We start from the raw sequence: 18,523 nt of genomic DNA on the forward strand, positions 1-18,523 counted from the left end.
TCAGTTTAGATCCTTCACATCTTTTCCATCACAAATCATTTCCGCCCCACCGAGCTTCTGATCGTCCTTCAGGCTCCGCAGCCCGTCCTTACCGGCGCACCAATCTATAGCGAAACCTTTCACTGATCAATAGTATTAACTGAGAAGGAAGGCAACGGTAAGTCCCGGAGAGTTTCGATCCGCGCTGCTCGCTCCAGTTCCGGCCCCAGAGCATCCGGAATGTAGGCAGCCTGCGATAGGTCTGCTGTGACCTTAGATCAGGTCTCCTGTCCATCGTCAACCGTATCTATCAAAGGAAAAGTGTCAGATATCTCAGTCTGACCATGAGTGTTTGCTGTGCCTCTTGAATTCAAGATTTCAGACAAATTAAAAAAACATGCTATGCTGAGTTAGATTGCAGTGGTCAGAGAAGGCTTTGGTGTGTGTGTGTGGGGAGCTGAAATGTACTGGGCACATGGCTGTCCACTCTCGTTAAGCACTATATTCGCATTTTGGCAGAGCAGTGGACATTTGGGAAATGTTTGGCCAGCAGCAGAAAGAGCCAAGGGGGCTGCTGCCATATGTAGGCTTGAAAAGGCGTCCAAGCAACCTTTTTCAAGGCTTGAATGTGTGTGTGTGTGTGTGTGTGTGTGGGTTTAGTTCTCAGTTGCTGAAGTGTCAAGTCTGGAGGTTTTTCCTCAGTAAACAGTGATAGAAGTCTGTTTTTTCGGGCCACTCCTTTTTTAATGACTGTAATCTGAGTTTTTTACGGTCAGATGTTTTAGCAGTCCCTGAAGCAGAAGTTGTCAAGTTTGGAAGATTCCACTAGCTCAGTTTTCTCCGACACCTAACTAGAGACTTTTTCTACTGTGCTCATCCGTTCCAGGCACAATTTGAAGATATTAGACTTGACCCTTGAACTATCATAAAAATCCTCAGGTGCTAAACTTCAAGCAGGTCCATCGTCAGCCATTTCCCAAACCTTCCACCCCACCCCACCCCTTCCGCCTCACTCCACCCGCCTGTTGGCCATGTTCTAGCTTTCTCAGATATAGTCAAGCCAAACCGCACCCTTTTTCATCTTGTCGTCCCTTTTTTTGTCGTTTATCTTGACAGAGAGCCCAGGCCAGGCCCTTAGCCGAGTGTTTCAGGAAGGTCCGAAGCGGAGAGCTGGCTCCGAAGGCGCCCCGCGGACAGGTGTGTCCATTAGCCTTTTTGTATTTTTCCGCACATTGTTGGTGGCACTGGTGACATTAATTACCTCTGTCTGTTTCTCTCTCTCCCTCTTAGAGGTATAGCTCTGACTCTAGTTCTTGGTTATTGAAAGCTTGATAGACCAGTTCAGACTAGTGATTTTGTCAACTGTAGCCTGTAAAGAGGGCATATTGCTATTGATTTGATCAGTGATTGATTGAGGGGAAGAAATTACTAAATCGGAATCTGAAGGCTCTATTGCAGAAATAGCTTTATAGTTGTATTTTGTTGATTTAACATTTCCTGTTCCTAAGCATCAAGTATGTACAGGGAATTTATCAGGCCTGGAAGCTAATATCACCCACACAGCACAGCGCAGTGGATGGTAATGATCGTGACTGGTGTCATCTGGCTAGAGTTGTCCGTGGGTACAGACAGAAGTGACTGTCAGAAATCACATCCACATTCAGTGCAAGTACACTTGCATGGGAATTGGAGCACTGCACCACTCTGTTGTTTAGATCTGAGCCTGAAGACAAGAACAGCAGTCGTTGCCCTTTTATCCTCTGTGGCTTTTTTCTGTGTATTCTTTCCCATGGTGTGGAAATCTGTCTCGGTCACCTCCAGCCTAACTCCCCTCCTCTCACCCACCCCCTACAACAACTGCCTGATTGACGTCAGGCGAAAACCCCCAATATATAATTTAGGCGTTTTTTTTTACGAGTGCCTGTGTGCCCAGGGCTGGGTGGTGTCAACTTGGCCTTTCCAAAGAGCGGGTGTTACGCAAATACCTCCACTGGTCAAATAAACACAGCAATTCTCTCGTTTGGGGTTTCTCACTGGTGGCCTCAAGCTGTGTCATCCATATTCCGGCCTGGAAGGGAACGCATTAAACTGCTACACAAAGTATAGCGTTGACCAGAGGCACTTTCCAAGGCATGGTGCTTTTTCCGGACAGCGGGAAGCTGGGTTTTTGTGGACCGGTCGAACGCTGCTGGGCACCACTTTACCCCTCAGTAAGAACATGGCCTATTACTTCCAGGTCACACCATTCCCACCCTGTTAGCACAAACAACACATTCATTTTGAAATGTTCTCAGAGGACTACTGAATAACAGTACAGCTGCATGTCACTGACAGTGAGTAAAGGAGTGAAAGTCTTGATAAATATTTCAAGTAATTAGTCAAAGGTTTAACAAGTTCAAAGTACTATAGATATTTTTAAACAGCATTTGCAAAAGTTGGCCTTAGACTAATCTTCCTAAATCTTGTTGTCCTTCTTTTCCCATCTCTTCCTCTGTATCCAAATCTCCAGGCAACATTACTACCCGCATCCGCACACCTGAAAGCGGCTCAGATGAAGCCATCAAGTCCATCCTGGAACAAGCCAAGCGGGAACTGCAGGTCCAGAAATCAGGCAAGTTTCTTCTCCCGAATCTCCTGTAGACTCCTCTGATTCAAAGCCTAATTTGCTGTTTGTCCTCTGCATGCTGCCAAAACTGTTCCTTCCTTCTAATCAAGCAAGGGCACACCTGGTTTCACTGTTTAGTCAACTGAGCACTTATGGAAGGTGTGAACCTGCAGCCTTTCCCAGCTAAAATTTGTGATTTCATCCATTTTATTAGTTGCAAGGTTCCAAAATATACCACTGTTAAATGGAAGGAATTTCTTACCTAGTCTTGGCCAAGGCAATCTTTTTCCCTATTGCCCCAAAGTTATTTTTAGATGCTTTCAACACGGCGGGATGCATTTGAAACATTTCACTTGTTCTGCAGCTTGTTTCACACCATTATTTCTGTTGGTTTGTCCTGGACAGAATAGCTTTTGTTGCTCTTGCACATTGATGAGCCTTCATCAGTCATCAGTCGGTGGTCTGAGAAATCAGAGAGAACTAGGAGCACTCCACAAGCCTTGTCGTTTCAATAGTCTGATCACAAATTAACCTTAGTCTCACTCCAGTGCATCAACTCTAAGAATTAACTGTTCACTTGTGGTTTTAACATGGCATAAGGCCATGAAACATTTCAGACATTGATTCAGAATTCCAAAATTCACTTTTTAGTTCATAAATAGGTACATGTTGGAATACTACTAACTAACTACTAGTAGTCAGGATTACCCAGCATTTCAAATTTAACCGCATTTAACATCAACCATTTCTGATGTGCTCTCTCTTTTCCACCCACAACAGATGCCTCTCTTCCTCCCTCCTCGTCCGGAGGCTTGAGCGGCAGCGGAGGCAGCGGCTCAGACGAGGCCATCCGCTCCATCCTGGAGCAGGCGCGACGGGAAATGGAGGCGCAGCAGGCCGCCCTGGAGCCCGTCCTAAAGGCCTCCTCCTCGTCCTCCTCGTCCTCTTCGTCCTCCGTCTCCTCCCTCTCTCAGGGCGACCTATCCATGCTGTCCCCCAAAGTCCTGCTGCCATCCACACTGGCCGCCCCTCTGCCTGCCTACAACCCGCTGTCCCTGGTCTTAAAGAAAGCATCCCTCCTGGCCTCCTCCTCCCCTTCTTCGCCTTCCCCGTCCCCTCTCCTGGACTACAACAGCATTAAGAAGGAGCGGCCAGGGTCGCCAGGGCAGGACGGCCTGCCGGACGGCGGCTCCAAGCATGCCAGGGTCCTGGATGGGACGTCTAGAGGTCACTGGAGAGATCAGTGGTGGAGCAGCGTGCATCAAGAGCGGCACAAAAGCCAGCCTGAGGAGAACCACAGTCTGGAAGACTCCAAAGAGGTAAGGAGCCTGCTTTTATCGGCGAGTTGGATGCACCCATCAAAAGAATATTTATGTTCTCTCTGATCTGCATGGCTGTGGGCAAAATTTGGCACTCACTGCAGTGAGCTTGAGGTACTTTTGCATGCTGCGTGCACAACTAAAAATCTTTAGAAACACTGTTTTGAGAGGTACCTCTTGCAGAACCTTCATAACACATTTTATGAGCATTAAATTATATATATATGTATAAAGCAACCTATGACCATGTAATGAAAACTTACCTTTTAATGTAGCTTGCAATGCGGTCATTTGCTTGACCATTTGTGTAGCTTTTTATTGTTATACAAGTAATTAAACTTACATTGCTTACATTTATAATACTGTTATAACCCTGTAATAAAGCACTATTCCCAAATAATGGAACTTGGTTAAGAGGAAACTCCGCTATATTTATTCTACTGTAGTTCAGTCCAGTAGAAAGTTAATAAGGCTGTATAGCACCTGCATAGGTCTTTTATAAAAAGTTCACCTTTTTTTTAAACACTTTTGCTATAATGCTGTAACTTATTTCAGTGCTCATACATGTGTTATGAAGTCCCTATGAATGTTACCTCCTCCTTATAATAATGAGGCTTATTTTTAGACCAAAGCCTGAGTATACTTTTTTTGCATGGGTGGATAAGGGTGGATTGTGAACATTATTAGCCGTCTTTCTTTTTTGCTTGAGTGGGCTCATAGACGTCTTTGTTATAGTCTAAATATAAAATAATTATGCTTTACTGGTTCCTTTACTCCATCCACATCAAAAGCAGACCTTCGAAAAATCTCTACATTAATAATACATTTACATATATCTTATGCTATGATCTAAATCAGCTATTTGTTGGATGAATCCTTTTCAAGGTTGTAGGCCAAGTGCTGTCCACTGTGCTGTTACTCATCAAGGCTGAGGATGCTAGACCTTGTTACAGAGCAATTAAAGCTGATGATTGGGATTGGATGCATCAGTGAAATGATGGTAGTGCTCATAATTTGGTTGCCAAAAGCAGATTGGAGGCTTGGCAGTGTGTCCTAGATATCTGCTATGTGTCACAGTGTGTTTGTCTATTAATTTAAATGTTATACTTGTATAGGCCAGATTGAGAAACAAGGCAGGAGTTTTTTTTTTTTTTTACATATCAGTCTTAAAGTACAGCAAGAACAGACAGATTTCTAGGAGTCATTGTTACATAGTCACATAGACACCAGAAACACCATAAAAGTGAGAACAGTTTAGCATATGAATCATTAAAAAAAAAAACACACAGCTATAGTGTACTGGAATGTCAGTTGTTCAAAAAGGGTTTGCAAAGGTTTCTTTGCAGCTAATACAAGACAGAGATGATCAGACTGCCTTAATAATTACTTATACCAATATTTGTCGTCAGTACTGAAAACAACCTTTTAGTTCTTCTTATTTTATAAACCAGCCCTAGCCGTTCCCCAGCCTGGTTCTAGCCTCTGAAAAGCCTGCAGTTGGCTTTTCCCCTTTGCCTGGCTGCCAGCCCCCTGTCCTGTAGCGGATGTTCCGGAACTGACCGGTGACTCCCCACCTTCCCCCTCCTCTCTGTGTATCTCTGTGCCAGACGCTCCCCCGGCTGCTCGAGGCCCCTTACTACTGGAGCGAGTGGCCCCACACCGGCTCCGGCTACCTGGAGCTCAGCGGCCCCACCCCGCCCCCTCCCGGCCCCTCGGCACGGCCGCCCAGAGCCCCCGTGCCCCCTCTGGCACCTGAGCAGTGTGAGCTGTTCTCCTGCCGCGAGCTGGACACGGCCGAGCTGACCCAGCTGGTCAAAGAGAAGCTGGCCAAGAGCGGCGTGTGCCAGCGCTCGTTCGGAGAGAAGGTCTGCTGCGCGTCCATTTCTTTCTCTCTTCTATTCTCTCTCTATCTTCTCTATCCTTATCTCACTCCCTACCAAACCTAACACCCACTAACTCCCTGTTCTTTTTCATATAATAGTTTGTAGCATTTGAGACCTTTTAGACTACACAGAGAAAACAGAGGAATTGTCAGTGTCTTGTCACTTTTGGGCTACATTTGCTGCTGTCATTGAACCCAAACCTTTCTAGGATACTTTACCAGTGATGTCTGGTCACTTGTGTCACTCAAACATTCCATCCTTGAGCTGTATTGTACTAGGATTTCAGCTTCAAACAGCTCCCCACTCCCCCATGTGTTAGCATCTGGTCCAACAGATGCGGAAGGAATTACTTGCTTAGGGGTTCCTAAAACTGGTCTATAATGATTCTTTAACAAAGACTAAGGAGGAGACCAACTATTTTCAAAGGCTAAAAGAAAACTGTAGTTGTTGATGGCTGGTTTCAGATCCACTGACAAGATGTTACTGGGTTTTCTAGTAACACAGTAAAGCTTTCCTGATAATTTCCAGTGTAAAGTACTTGGTGGTCTGTGGGTGAACTGCCAAGTCAGCTTCACCAGAATTTCATATCAAGTTTCAGTCCACACTAAACCTCTTTCCTATTTACTTCCCTCCACTCTTCAACTTAAACACAACCATCATAGGCATCTGTTACCTAATGTAACAGAATTTGACCTTAATATTCTCCTCCAAGCATGTTGAGCTGTTTTTTTTTTTTTTTTAATTAAGGGCCCTAATCCAGCGCAATGGATGGCCATTTTCCTGATCTAGAACACCAAGTTAACCTGCACAAAGTAAGCTGGTCCATTAAATCAGATGTGCCTGAGCAGGACAATTGATCAACTGTGCAGCCATTCAGCCCATAGTATTGGGTCTCATTCCAATAAACTTCCACCTGGTTGAATTGCCTTCCTGGTTACTAGCAGGTAACTCCCAGGTAAAACGATACAAGTAAACAGTGCTTAAATCTACAGTAAATACCTTTCCGTTTATAGTCTCCGTCTCCATCAAACCCATCAAGCCCTGCAACCAAAGCATTCCTGTGTCCTCTTGGTTTGCAACTAAAATCTTCTTCTCTGTTTTCTCCAAAGAAAGAGCTAGTCTTCTGGCGAAACTTCATGTCCGTTTACTACATGTGACTAAATTATCCGCAGTTATTCACAAGTCAATCAGTTCTGATTGCCTAGCCTCCCATCACCCCTCTCCCAGCCACACATCTGTTCCAGCGGAGCTTCCCTGCCCATCCCTGCCGCCGCACATCCCTGCCGCAGTCCACTTTGAACTGGATTCAATTACGCAGCACTCCAAACCAAATTATTTTCCTAAGGGCTGCCTAACGCAATAAGACCATTAGCTTTTGGGCCAAATTCCACCCTGTTTTCACACCATCCTGCCTTTAAAGCTGGCCCCGGCCTTATTGAATTTGGACATGGCCCAGGAAGAAAGCAGAAAGCAGGCCCGTCGGTCGCCTCGCTTTTCTTCCTTCTGTCTCCCCCCCGATTGGAGAGAAACAGCTCGAGCTGCTGTGGGATGGAGTAAAGGCTGCTGTGCTGCTCTCTAGGGTTTTCCGTCTGGTTGCTCGTGTGCATGTTTTTGTTGCCCGTCTGCCCCGTCTAACCCGAGTGCATGGACACCGACAAGCTATTGTAAGGTCTTCTTGTAAACAGAGACTTGTGTTAGCAGTGGGGTAACATGTTTCTCCCCCCCCCCCCCACCTCCCTCACTGTCTTTGTGTGTGACTCAGGTACTAGGTCTGTCTCAGGGGAGCGTGAGCGACATGCTGTCCAGACCCAAGCCGTGGAGCAAGCTGACCCAGAAAGGCCGCGAGCCCTTCATCCGCATGCAGCTGTGGCTTAACGGAGAGCTGGGCCAAAACTCCGTCAACCAGCCAACCCAGACACAAGGTAAAGTACACCACAGCCTTCCACAACAACAAATGCTGATCCGGTGACAGTTCCAGAATTCTAGGAACTTGCATAAATTACAGAAGTTACAGTGTAACACTTTATAAAGTTTATGTCTTGCTATAATACACTGCACTACATCATCATAATACATAGCACATCATAGAGTGTAAAGCAATTGGCCTTAACAGGCTTCAAGAAGGTACAGTATTTTATATTATGCTCATACATTATGGCTCATGCTGGTGTTATAGTGTATTATGGGTTTGCTAAGAACATTATTAGACGTAACTCTCTTCAGGGGTGTAGTAAAGGTGTGAACTGATCCCAGTTAACCAGTCGAACTTAGATGGAGACTTTTAAATAAATACGCGTCATTGTTTTAATATTGAGTATTGGGATCCCTGGTTCAAATCCTGATCATGCAGCTTGCCATCAGCTGCCGGAGCCCTGAAAGAGCACAACTGGCCTTGCTCTCTCTGGGTGTTTAGATGGCGCTCTCCTTCCTCATCACTCTCAGGGTGATGGTGATCAGCTCAAGCTGTCTGTGAGCTGATGTATCGGAACCCCGGCATCCTGACTTTTCCTCGGAATGAAGCGTAGTTTTTTTTTTTTTTTTTCTGTAGTCTGATGGGTGTAATTACTGATAAGCTCTGCTCTGATTGGATAGCACAGAACCCACATATTATACTATAGATTTAACACTGTAACAAAAATACAGCAATTATTCCTGAATCTTTCCAGTTTTAGAATGGTGCCAGTTAGCTTTTAGCCTTACCACCTCTTACTGCTCCAGTACTTTACGTCTTTAGAGGGACAAGCTGTATGTATGTGTGCATTTGTTTCAACAATGGCTGCATTCATTGCAAGGGGTGTCCACAAACATTTGGACATATAGTGCATTTTAGGAAAAAACAAGATGTTTTTTTTGTAGTAGATGGAGCGTGTTTTCTCTTTCTCTCACTCTTTCCGTTTTTCCATTTCTGTCTCTTTTTGTTAGTAGTGACTCACAGTGTCCTGTGAACTGTAAATCCTCGTCCTTTTCTGAAGCTTTTAAGGCTTATGAGAGTCACTGCCCCCTCTTTTGTTTTGACCGGCTGCGTGAGCGGTTAATGCTGCTGTTAAGCCGAATGTGAAAAAGCTTATTTGTCCTTTAATGATGTGGAGAGAGGACTGGAGGAGAAACGCTCTGCCCCCGAGGAGTCAATGAGGGCCAGTATCAGGAGACCTATCTGTACAGCCCTTAAATCCAAACACACTTTTCAATATCCTGAGGGTCACGGGGTCGTCGTCCGCCTCTGCCCGATCCGTCCCTGGAGAGTCTGGACCGCTGTCTGTCTGGACACCCAAATTGGTTTTATGTCAAACACATACACACACACACACTCAGCACACACATGCACACATGTTTTTCCTCCCCCTGCATGCAATAAATCTCTCTCATTTGTCAGTCGTTGCACTGCTGGATGCACATCATTACATGCAGTAGTATATAAGGTTGATGACCACATGCAGCTCATCCAGGTTTATCTGGCTTTGAATCTGTCTGTGTGCACACAAAGCACAAAAGGACAGTCTCATATCCTAGAGATGCATGCATACACACTAGCAATGCCTGCTGCTCTATATATAATCTATACATCTCTGGAAAAAGATAAGAGACCACTTAAAAATGATGAGTTTCTTTGATTTTACCAAATTGAAAACCTCTGGAATATAATCAAGAGGAAGATGGATGATCACAAGCCATCAAACCAAGCTGAACTGCTTGAATTCCTGCACCAGGAGTGCAGGCATAAAGTTATCCAAAAGCAGTGTGTAAGACTGGTGGAGGAGAACATGCCGAAGATGCATGAAAACTTTGATTAAAAATCAGGGTTGTTCAACCAAATATTTATTTCTGGACTCTTAAAACTTTATGAATATGAATGTGTTTTATTTGCATTATTCGAAGTCTGAAAGCTCTGCATCTTTTTTTGTTATTTCAGCAATTTCTCATTTTCTGCAAATAAATGCACTAAATGACAATATTTTAATTTGGAATTTGGGAGAACTGTTGTCCTCTTGATTATATTCCAGAGGTTTTCAATTTGGTAAAATCAAAGAAACTCATCATTTTTAAGTCGTGTCATTTTTTTTTTACAAAGCTGTATATAGACGCTATGCTAACATGGGTTTGTTTAGTTGTTTGATGGTTAAATAATTAAATTAAATATGCAACTCTTTCTTTGAGGTGAAGAATGCCCAGATGTTCATCATGGGTCTTTACAACCCTGTTGGTGGCTTATTTTTCCTCAAAATAAAACACAGGATTTCCTACAGAGGTTAAGCTCTGCTTTGATTGGCTGGATTATGGCACTGACAACAAAATTTACCAGATAGCAGTGCAGTTCTCTCAAAGCAATATGTTGTTAGGATCATGTTGATGTAGTCCAGCATGTTTTCAGTGTCATGAACAATGGAAAAGAGTGATGGTAATAGCAACCTAGAGAGTTACCTAGCGTTAGCTTTTAGTCTAGCACAGATTATAATTTTTTTTATAAAGTTGTTTAAAATCGACCGATATTTTGTGTTCAAGATATTTTGCTGTGGTTCTTTTGCTTCTATGTCCTCCTTTCTGTGAGATGGAGTTGAAGAGGGGCAGTGCAAGTAGAGGGGGAGGGGTGTGGAGGAGGAGAATCGCTCTTAGAGGCTGTATAGCGCTGCTCTAATCAATTACCCCATGCTAACACTGATGCATGGTAATTACCAAGCCCCCTTAGCCTACCTCTCTCCAGCCGCCCATTAACATGCAAATGACTGGCCAATCACGGCCTGCGGAAGAGAGCAGGCAAGCTGGGAGGGGGAGGGGTCCACAGGGGACGTGTGTCCAGTCTCTTAGACGGGCCTCCTATCCCTCCCTCGCTCCATCCCTCCTTCTTTCTCACTCAAATCACCTCTTAGCCAAATTTCTGTCAGGCGTCTGAGAGTGAGAGAGAAATGGAAGTTGATGGATGTTAATAAATGGAGAAAATAGGGATAAGATGGTCTGACAGCAGGTTGTGTGAATATATAATAGGAAATAAATATGAAGTATATAGAGACCTAGCAAAGCTGAGAGAACACTAGAGTTATGAAAATATTTCTAGAACATTTTCCCCTTTTGCAAGTTTGGAATTCCGGTCTATTTTCATATCAAGGCACATTATGCAACACAAGTAAGGAGGTGTTGCCATCCTTTAATTTTCCCAAAATTTTGGGAAAATTAAAGGATTAAAGTGTGCATTCAGTAAAAGTTGTATTACCTCTACATGCAGTGACCACATTCACCAAAGTGAACGGCAAAAGACCTAGCACTTAGCACTGTTAGCAGTTAATGCTAGCTGGGGTAAGCAGCAGGCTACAGGGCGATAATACTCATCTCTGAACGGCGAAAGAGCTAGCTCTTAGCTAGCACGGTTAGCGGCTAATGCTAATGCTTCTGCAGCTTTGGTGCTGGAGAACTAAACTATAACTCCTGTATAACTGACTGGAACAATCCATACGAAAAATTTAGACGATTCAGACGATATCTAAATGAGATTAAGAAGTTTGAGTAATAAGTGAATAAGACTCACTATAACAAAAGTTTAGTTCCTCAGGGGGTCCTGGGGTAATTTTCTCTTTTATGGAGGGTCCTCTGTGATTTTATTTCCATCCGAAACAACCATGTATGTGCTTTTTTTTTTTTTAGACGTCCTCTGAAAAAATTACAGGCTGAATTACTGACTGTTTTTCACTGAACTCCGTGGTCCTCCAGTAATTTTAGCCCTGTTTAGACGGAAATCTCTGAGTTTTTTCATCTCACGTTTAATAAAATAGCTATTTGTCCACTCCTATGCATTGTAATTACACTTTGGGCACATGTTTTCACGGAGATCCATGTAAAAACACAACAGCGAGTGGAAATAGAGGAGCTACTGAACATGATGTCGTGACCATGAAAGCCAAAAAAAACTCACTGGTCCTCCTGTTTTTTTTGTTTGTTTGTTTGTTTGTTTTTTTAATTGCAGTCCGGATGCAAGAGTTTATCACTCTTAGAGTAAAAGTGTGAAATACTTTTTCCACAGACGTCCCCCTTAGAAACTAATCCCGTCCAGATAGTGCTTAAAACTGAGTGAAAATTAGCAGTATTGGCAGTAATTAAAGTAATTTTGATGATAAAAGAATAATAATTGCCAATAGTGACTATATAAGACTAAAAATGGTAACTTAGTAATAGGAGTATTAATTAGGGACATAATTACAGAATAAATCTAATAATAAGACTAATATTTGAGTAAAAATGCTGCAGTTTATGGGGTAAATTGTGCTCTGCTGCGGAAGCGAAGTCAGTGATGTGTGTTTATCCCTCGCTTCCGGGACGAGCTCAGCTGTGAAAACAAGACGGCATGAAAAGACACTCGTCTCGCGTGTTGCCTCAGAGTTGTACACACACACACACACACACACACACACACACACACACAGATATATAGAGAGAGAGAGCGAGAGAGAAGATGCACCCCCGCCAGGCCTTGTTAACAGTGGCTGTGAGGCCTGCTGGCCTGCGTGGGTCAGTGGCAGCATGTCAGAAGGCCAGCGTTCGCCCCGGCACCGTCTCAGCACCCCCCTCCCCCCAAAAATCCCGCAAGAGCCACATGTCACCACCCAGAACACTGTAGCAGAGCCTGATCCAAAGAGACTGCGCTCCCCTCTCTCTCACTCGCTCGCCCGCGCTCTCTCGGCGGCCTCCGCTGGCGTGGCAGGAAGCTAATCGATAGTGACGGCTTCCCATGACTGCTCACTTGTGGCCCGCTTGCAGAGCAGGACTGCCGAGAGGGATGGAGGGATGAGTGGGAGGGAGAGAGATAGAGAGAGAGAGATATGAGAGAGAGTGGAGAGAGAGACAAGGCTTTCTAGCTGTGAATATCTATTGTCCCCTGTAAGGATGCTGTGGAGGGGGCTGCATCCCAAAAAAAATGATGTTTTGTAGTGAGCGAAAGAGCATTTTGTAAAAGAGTCGATATGCAACGGAGGTAGAGGAGTGTCTATTTGTGGACTGAGAGACGTTTTTTGGTCTGTTTATCCCTAAAATTGCAACAGAAAAGAAGAGTGTATAATGCTAAAAGCTGTAGAAACGCAGCATGATACTGTGATACCTTTGCAGAACTGCCATTATAAAACGCTGTGATCTATGATCAAATTAGCCTTTTAACTGATCTCAGTATTTCGTTTTTAACAGTTATCAAATAATTTCCTTCTGCCATGTCTAAAATGTTAGCTTGTGGCTATTTACACTGGACTCAACACACATCTTCATGTATAATTACAGATTGCATTACATTTAGCATTTATTATTATTATTATTATTTTTTTTTTTATATATATTTTCAAATTATAAGGGTGTTAACATCACAGCTTATCCTACTGTACCATTGTATCAAGGCTAGCTTGGTAGCTTGTGACTAGCATAATCAGTTTAGACTACCATGCCTTTCTAGTATTTTTCGCATTATCAGAATCACTGGATTATAAGGCGCATTATCAATAAATGTCTATTTTCTGGTCTATTTTTATACATAAGGTGCACTGCATTATGTATTGTTCTAAAAAAAAAAAAAGAAAAAAAGACAAGTAAAACGAGCGCTGGATGTTAATCTACACAGATTTTCTTTCTGAAAAATGTTTATCTGGGTGAGTAAAGTGCTTTTTTGCAATAAGCGTTGATTTCCAGATTTCCACTATGGCTGGGTGCAGCAGCATTAGCAGGTAACAGCTTGTGCTATCAGCATTTAATGCTCGTAAATGCCACCCAACAGCGCTACACTGACTAACTCGGAGTTATCCAAGTATTAGTTACTATTTATCATTGTTTTGCCAAGCAGTCAGCTTACTAGTGTTGTAACAACACAGCTTATCACATAGAGTATTATACCTCGACTAGCAAATGTTAGCGTGGGGCTAGTGTGTTAGCCTTAAGTGAACATACATTATTTTGTGTATTTTTCCACTTATTAGCTTTGACATTTAGCATAGCTTTGCCTTACATGTCGTTAACAAGGGCCAGACTTATGGCACAAGTAACATCACAACCTGTACTACTGTACTTTTAAAAAATGAAACCTTCTGGGTTGGGTTAGAGTGGCAGAACTAATCGTCCAATATCAGTAGCAGATCTCACTGACTCTGTTGTGGCTGAATGCAATCAAATCCTTCCAACAGACAGAGCCAGACTGAGAGCACAGCCATTGACTTGGGTCTCAGATATAGACAGATGGACTCCAGGCCTATGTGAAAGTGTGTGTGTGTGTGTGTGTCAAGGCCGGCAGCTGTCCACTGCACACGCAGCAGTAGTGTGGAGTAAAAGTTAATTAGAGACAGAGCGTTCCTCGGAGTGTTCCTCAGAGCAGGCCTGTGGGACACGTTCTGCTGTCAGCATGAATAACGCTCCCGTGCTCAAATATGGACGAGGACGGTTACTCAACTGACCACTGAAATAAACCTGAGTTGCTACCCGTTTCAGGTTTAAGCAAGAACCAATCAGAATCAGCTAATCTTTAATTTGTTGATTCACCAGTTTTGATATATAGAATTATACACCGACCAGCCATAATGTATAATATTAAAACCACTGAATGGTTAAATACAGTCATGTGAAAAAATCAGCATACCCCATTAAAACCTTCATATTTTGAGTATATTTAATCATATAGACATTTAATTGATTTGTTTAAAAAAAATGGGAGCTTGTATCACTAAAATTTAAGAAATGAAATGAAAGAAATTACTTTTACACATGCGTTGTAAAATGTAACTAACAGAGACGTATCAATTTCTTTTGACGAAAAAGTTCTAAAATGTCCTAACAGTCGAATTACGCATGTGGCTTAAACAACCTCAATTACATCTACATTCCACTTCTCATAACCATCTACCAGTTTCTGTCATAAACTTGAAGAACGTTTTTCCCACTCCTCCATGCAGAATTCTTTCAGCTCAAGTCTCAAGATTGAAGATTGTCTCGAAACATTACAAAGCCTATGAAAAAAATATATTTTTTCAAGCCATTACTTGAGTATATACTATCCTATTTTGGGTTGTTGTCATGTTGCGTGGTCCACCTCCGCTTGAACTTCTGTTTTTGGATAGAGGGTGGTTCATTGCTCATTTTCCTCAAAGCCGCTCTGATACAGTGAAGAATGATGTTGCTAGGATTGCCTGACCTGGCCATGGTCGCACCTGTCAAGAGTTTATTCCGTAAAGTATTGCCAAACGAATAAGACTTTCTCAAGTGGAGAAACCAATTGGCGCCATTGCCAGGTGTGGCTCCATCCAGTAGTTTTGGGATGAGTTGGGGATGAGTTAGAAATGAGATGGAGTTAGTGATTATGCAAAATCCTGTCTTTAATAACAATAACTGACCATTGAAAGAGGTTTATTTGCACCTGATTATCAAAAACATACTAAAACTCATGTTTTTCTTTCTTTCTTTCTGCTTTCCACAGAAGGCACCCCAAAGACGTCAGGCAGCTGTAGCCCGGCCCCAGAGTCTCCACTCAGCTCAGCCGAGGAGTCAGTGAAGAGTCTTGGAGAGCCGCTGGGCCTGCAGACCTCGGGACTCGAGCAGCCCCAGTCCAGCGAGGTCTCAGAAGGCTCCCAACCTAGCACACCCCTGCCTCTGCCCCTGTCCACCCTGGGCCCCTCCGGACTCAGCATCCAGGAGATGGTGGCCATGTCGCCAGAGCTGGACACCTACGCCATCACCAAGAAGGTCAAGGAGGTGCTGACCGACAACAACCTCGGTGAGTGAGGATGGGGACTGTGGTGTTGAGTCATTTGTTCATGTGTTCCTGAGATGGATTTTATTTGTTTTAGAATAACGTGAGCAAAAATAATCACTTTTCACTGGTTCACAGGAGCCATTAACAGTTATGACTTAGAATTTTATGTACTCTGTCAGACCACTTATTGTTCTTCAGCTGTTGGAACGGCTTCATAGCCCCCATACACTGCAACATAGTGGGGAACTCTCAAAAAAGACTTAATCATTTTTGTGAACCAGGTTACTAGTTAATTGTTTCAAAATCAAAGAATTTCCCAGTCAGGATTTTCACTCTAGGTAGGATGCCTCTGAGCAAAGAGAGAAAATTTAGATCACCCTAGAAAGATGACGGCCTGTTGTAAAACAGTACTTTAACAACAATCTCCAAATGTTTCTGTTCTGATGTCCCCATGTTTGCAGTAGTTCTTGTATCAGCACCATCAGCATCACAGTGGTTGCTCAGTTTAGCCAGGAAAAAAAGGTCCTGGGAAAAAAAAAAATAAATGACACTATTTATTATAATATGTTGCCCTCCTCCATCTTAGTAACACTATTACTTTCAATTTAAAGGTCTCATTCCATCGTTTTTTCATTCATTGTAAAATGTCTAGTTGTGGTCTCTAGTATTAATGAATGCCTTGTGAGCTGTTTTTGTGAAAAAAAGTGCCTTGGTGATCCAGTATAACGCTGCTTTAGTCCTGGTGAGGAGTGCTCTTGCTCATTAATATTCATACATGTAAACATATCGCCTCTGATTGGGAGAGCGAGACGGAAAACAGTTAGAAGCGTTTTAAAATAAAGACATTTTTACCCTAATAACAGTCTTTCAATGTCATACGTTACTTTACAACATGTGTAAAGCCCTGCTAAGTGCAGTACAGCCACTGATCTAGAGTCTTAGAGTCTCTGTAAAATGCCAAATCCACCGGAGATCCTATGTAAACCTATAGTTACACACACACAGAGGTGGGTGGTCCAGGTCCAAAAAGTAAAAATCCACCCTGGGGTTTTATCAGCAGAGCCGCCCAGGCAGTTGAATCAAAACCCTGGGGTAGATTTTTACTTTTACAGTCATATGAAAAAGTTTGAGCACCCCTATTAATCTTAATCATTTTTAGTTCTAAATATTTGGGTGTTTTATATATATATATATAATCAGTTTGATATATCTAATAACTGATGGACACAGTTATATTTCAGGATTGAAATAGAAAACAGAAAATGCATTATGCATCACAATATGCATTAAACCAAAATTTGACGGTGCAAAAGTATGGGCACCCTTATCATTTTATTGATTTGAATACTCCTAACTACTTTTTACTGACTTACTGAAGCACAAAATTGGTTTGATAACATCATTGAGCTTTGAACTTCATAGCCAGGTCTATCCAATCATGAGAAAAGGAATTTAAGGTGGCCAATTGCAAGTTGTTCTCCTATTTGAATCTCCTCTGAAGAATGGCATCATGGGCTCATCAAAACAACTCTCAAATGATCTAAAAACAAAGATTGTTCAACATAGTTGTTCAGGGGAAGGATACAAAAAGTTGTCTCAGAGATTTAACCTGTCAGTTTCCACTGTGAGGAACATAGTAAGGAAATGGAAGACCACAGGGACAGTTCTTGTTAAGCCCAGAAGTAGCAGGCCAAGGCTTACAAACAGAACTCTTTTTAATGTACACACCTGCTAATCTCAATTGTACTTGAGCTGGTGGTGTTCCACAGCTAAATTCTAAACATTTATTCTTTAGCTCTGAATTATTGGGCATATTATTAAGCATATAACACTGATGTGATATTTGCACAAATAACACAGGACTGAACTGCCATGCTGTTCCTAGCACTGTTGGCTAAAACAATAGAAATTGAAGAACAGTTTCATGTGCAACATCCATTTACATCTCAGAGAGACCTATTGTGTTTCACAAAGAAAAAGAAAAATTGTTTTTAGAGGAAGGAGACCTTTAAAAGAAAAAAAAACTTATGGGTTGCTGCTTTAATATAATATATATATATATATATATATATATATATATATATATATATATATATATATATATATATATATATAAAAAGAAAATGGTATCTCCATACCCGCAGTAGTTCTTGTATCAGCACCATTAGCAGCATAGTGGTTGCACAGGTAACCAGCGAAAGCTGTTATATCTGAGATTGGATGTATTTAATATTTAACAATATTATATTTTGGCCAGTGCACAAATCTGTATGTCATTTCATAGCCTTGAACTCTTCACTATATTAAGTAATGTGGGAAATCCTGCAGTAATAATAAAGATATTGTTTTTCGGGTGGGTGTGTCTCTAAACGTTTATCTGATAGTGTAAATGTGGGCATGTGGTCATTTCCATTTCCCATTATTTGTACAGTATATATATACAGTAAGTATATACCGTACGTTAGCATATATAGAAGCAAGGACAGCGGCGTGTGTGTTGTTCATTCAGCTGCAGGCTGACCTTTACTGCGGTGGCTGTTCTGTCTGGGTTCTGTCTGTCTGCTGTTTCTCCAGCTGTGCTGAGGTACCCCTCTCTCCACAGGCCTGTGATAACCCACCGCAGAGCTTCACTCTCAGTCCAGACTCACTAGTTTCTTTAGGAGCCTGTTCCCCTTACAGATGACTGCAATGGAAAAAGGCTGCAGAAACGTGTTAAATTAGAGCTCTTTTGGATGTTTGTGTGTGTTGGGGGAGTGTATAAGTGTGTGTGTGTGTTCGTGCTGCGGGGAAATGATCTCAGCATTGCTGATTGAGTTAAAGTAAAGGAGTGAGTTCACTTTTCCCACTCGCTTAATTTTTTTAGCGGGTGAAGTTGTGTCTTCAGTGAAGATCAGGCCTGGTTTTAAAGGACGGGGGAGCATGGAGGAGAAAGACCAGGCATGAATCGTTAGTGAACCCGTTCACTGTGCGTGGCCTGAATGCTAAAAGAGGAGAAGGAGGAGGAGAAGACGTTGTTTTTAAGTTCTCAGAGGGC

The 18,523-nt window shown here is 42.6% G+C and overlaps 1 protein-coding gene across 3 annotated transcripts in view; it reads left to right on the plus strand.

The window, feature by feature from the left end:
- The window catches only part of cux1b (cut-like homeobox 1b), a 228,767-nt gene that overhangs the window by 171,052 nt on the left and 39,192 nt on the right, over positions 1-18,523 (plus strand). Inside the window, exons 16-17 of one of the 3 annotated variants that reach the window (XM_049478659.1) lie at positions 1,096-1,176; positions 2,489-2,634. The exons of 1 other annotated variant lie outside the window; for it this stretch is intronic. In XM_049478659.1, coding sequence (XP_049334616.1) covers positions 1,096-1,176; positions 2,489-2,619 — 212 coding nt within the window. In that variant the 3' untranslated portion in view covers positions 2,620-2,634. Of the gene's footprint in view, positions 1-1,095; positions 1,177-2,488; positions 2,635-18,523 lie in introns of those variants that run through there. One more of the 3 variants, XM_049478660.1, reaches the window with a different exon arrangement.

The sequence above is a fragment of the Astyanax mexicanus genome, chromosome 4, assembly GCF_023375975.1.
Source record: "Astyanax mexicanus isolate ESR-SI-001 chromosome 4, AstMex3_surface, whole genome shotgun sequence".
Taxonomy (NCBI): Eukaryota; Metazoa; Chordata; class Actinopteri; order Characiformes; family Acestrorhamphidae; genus Astyanax; species Astyanax mexicanus.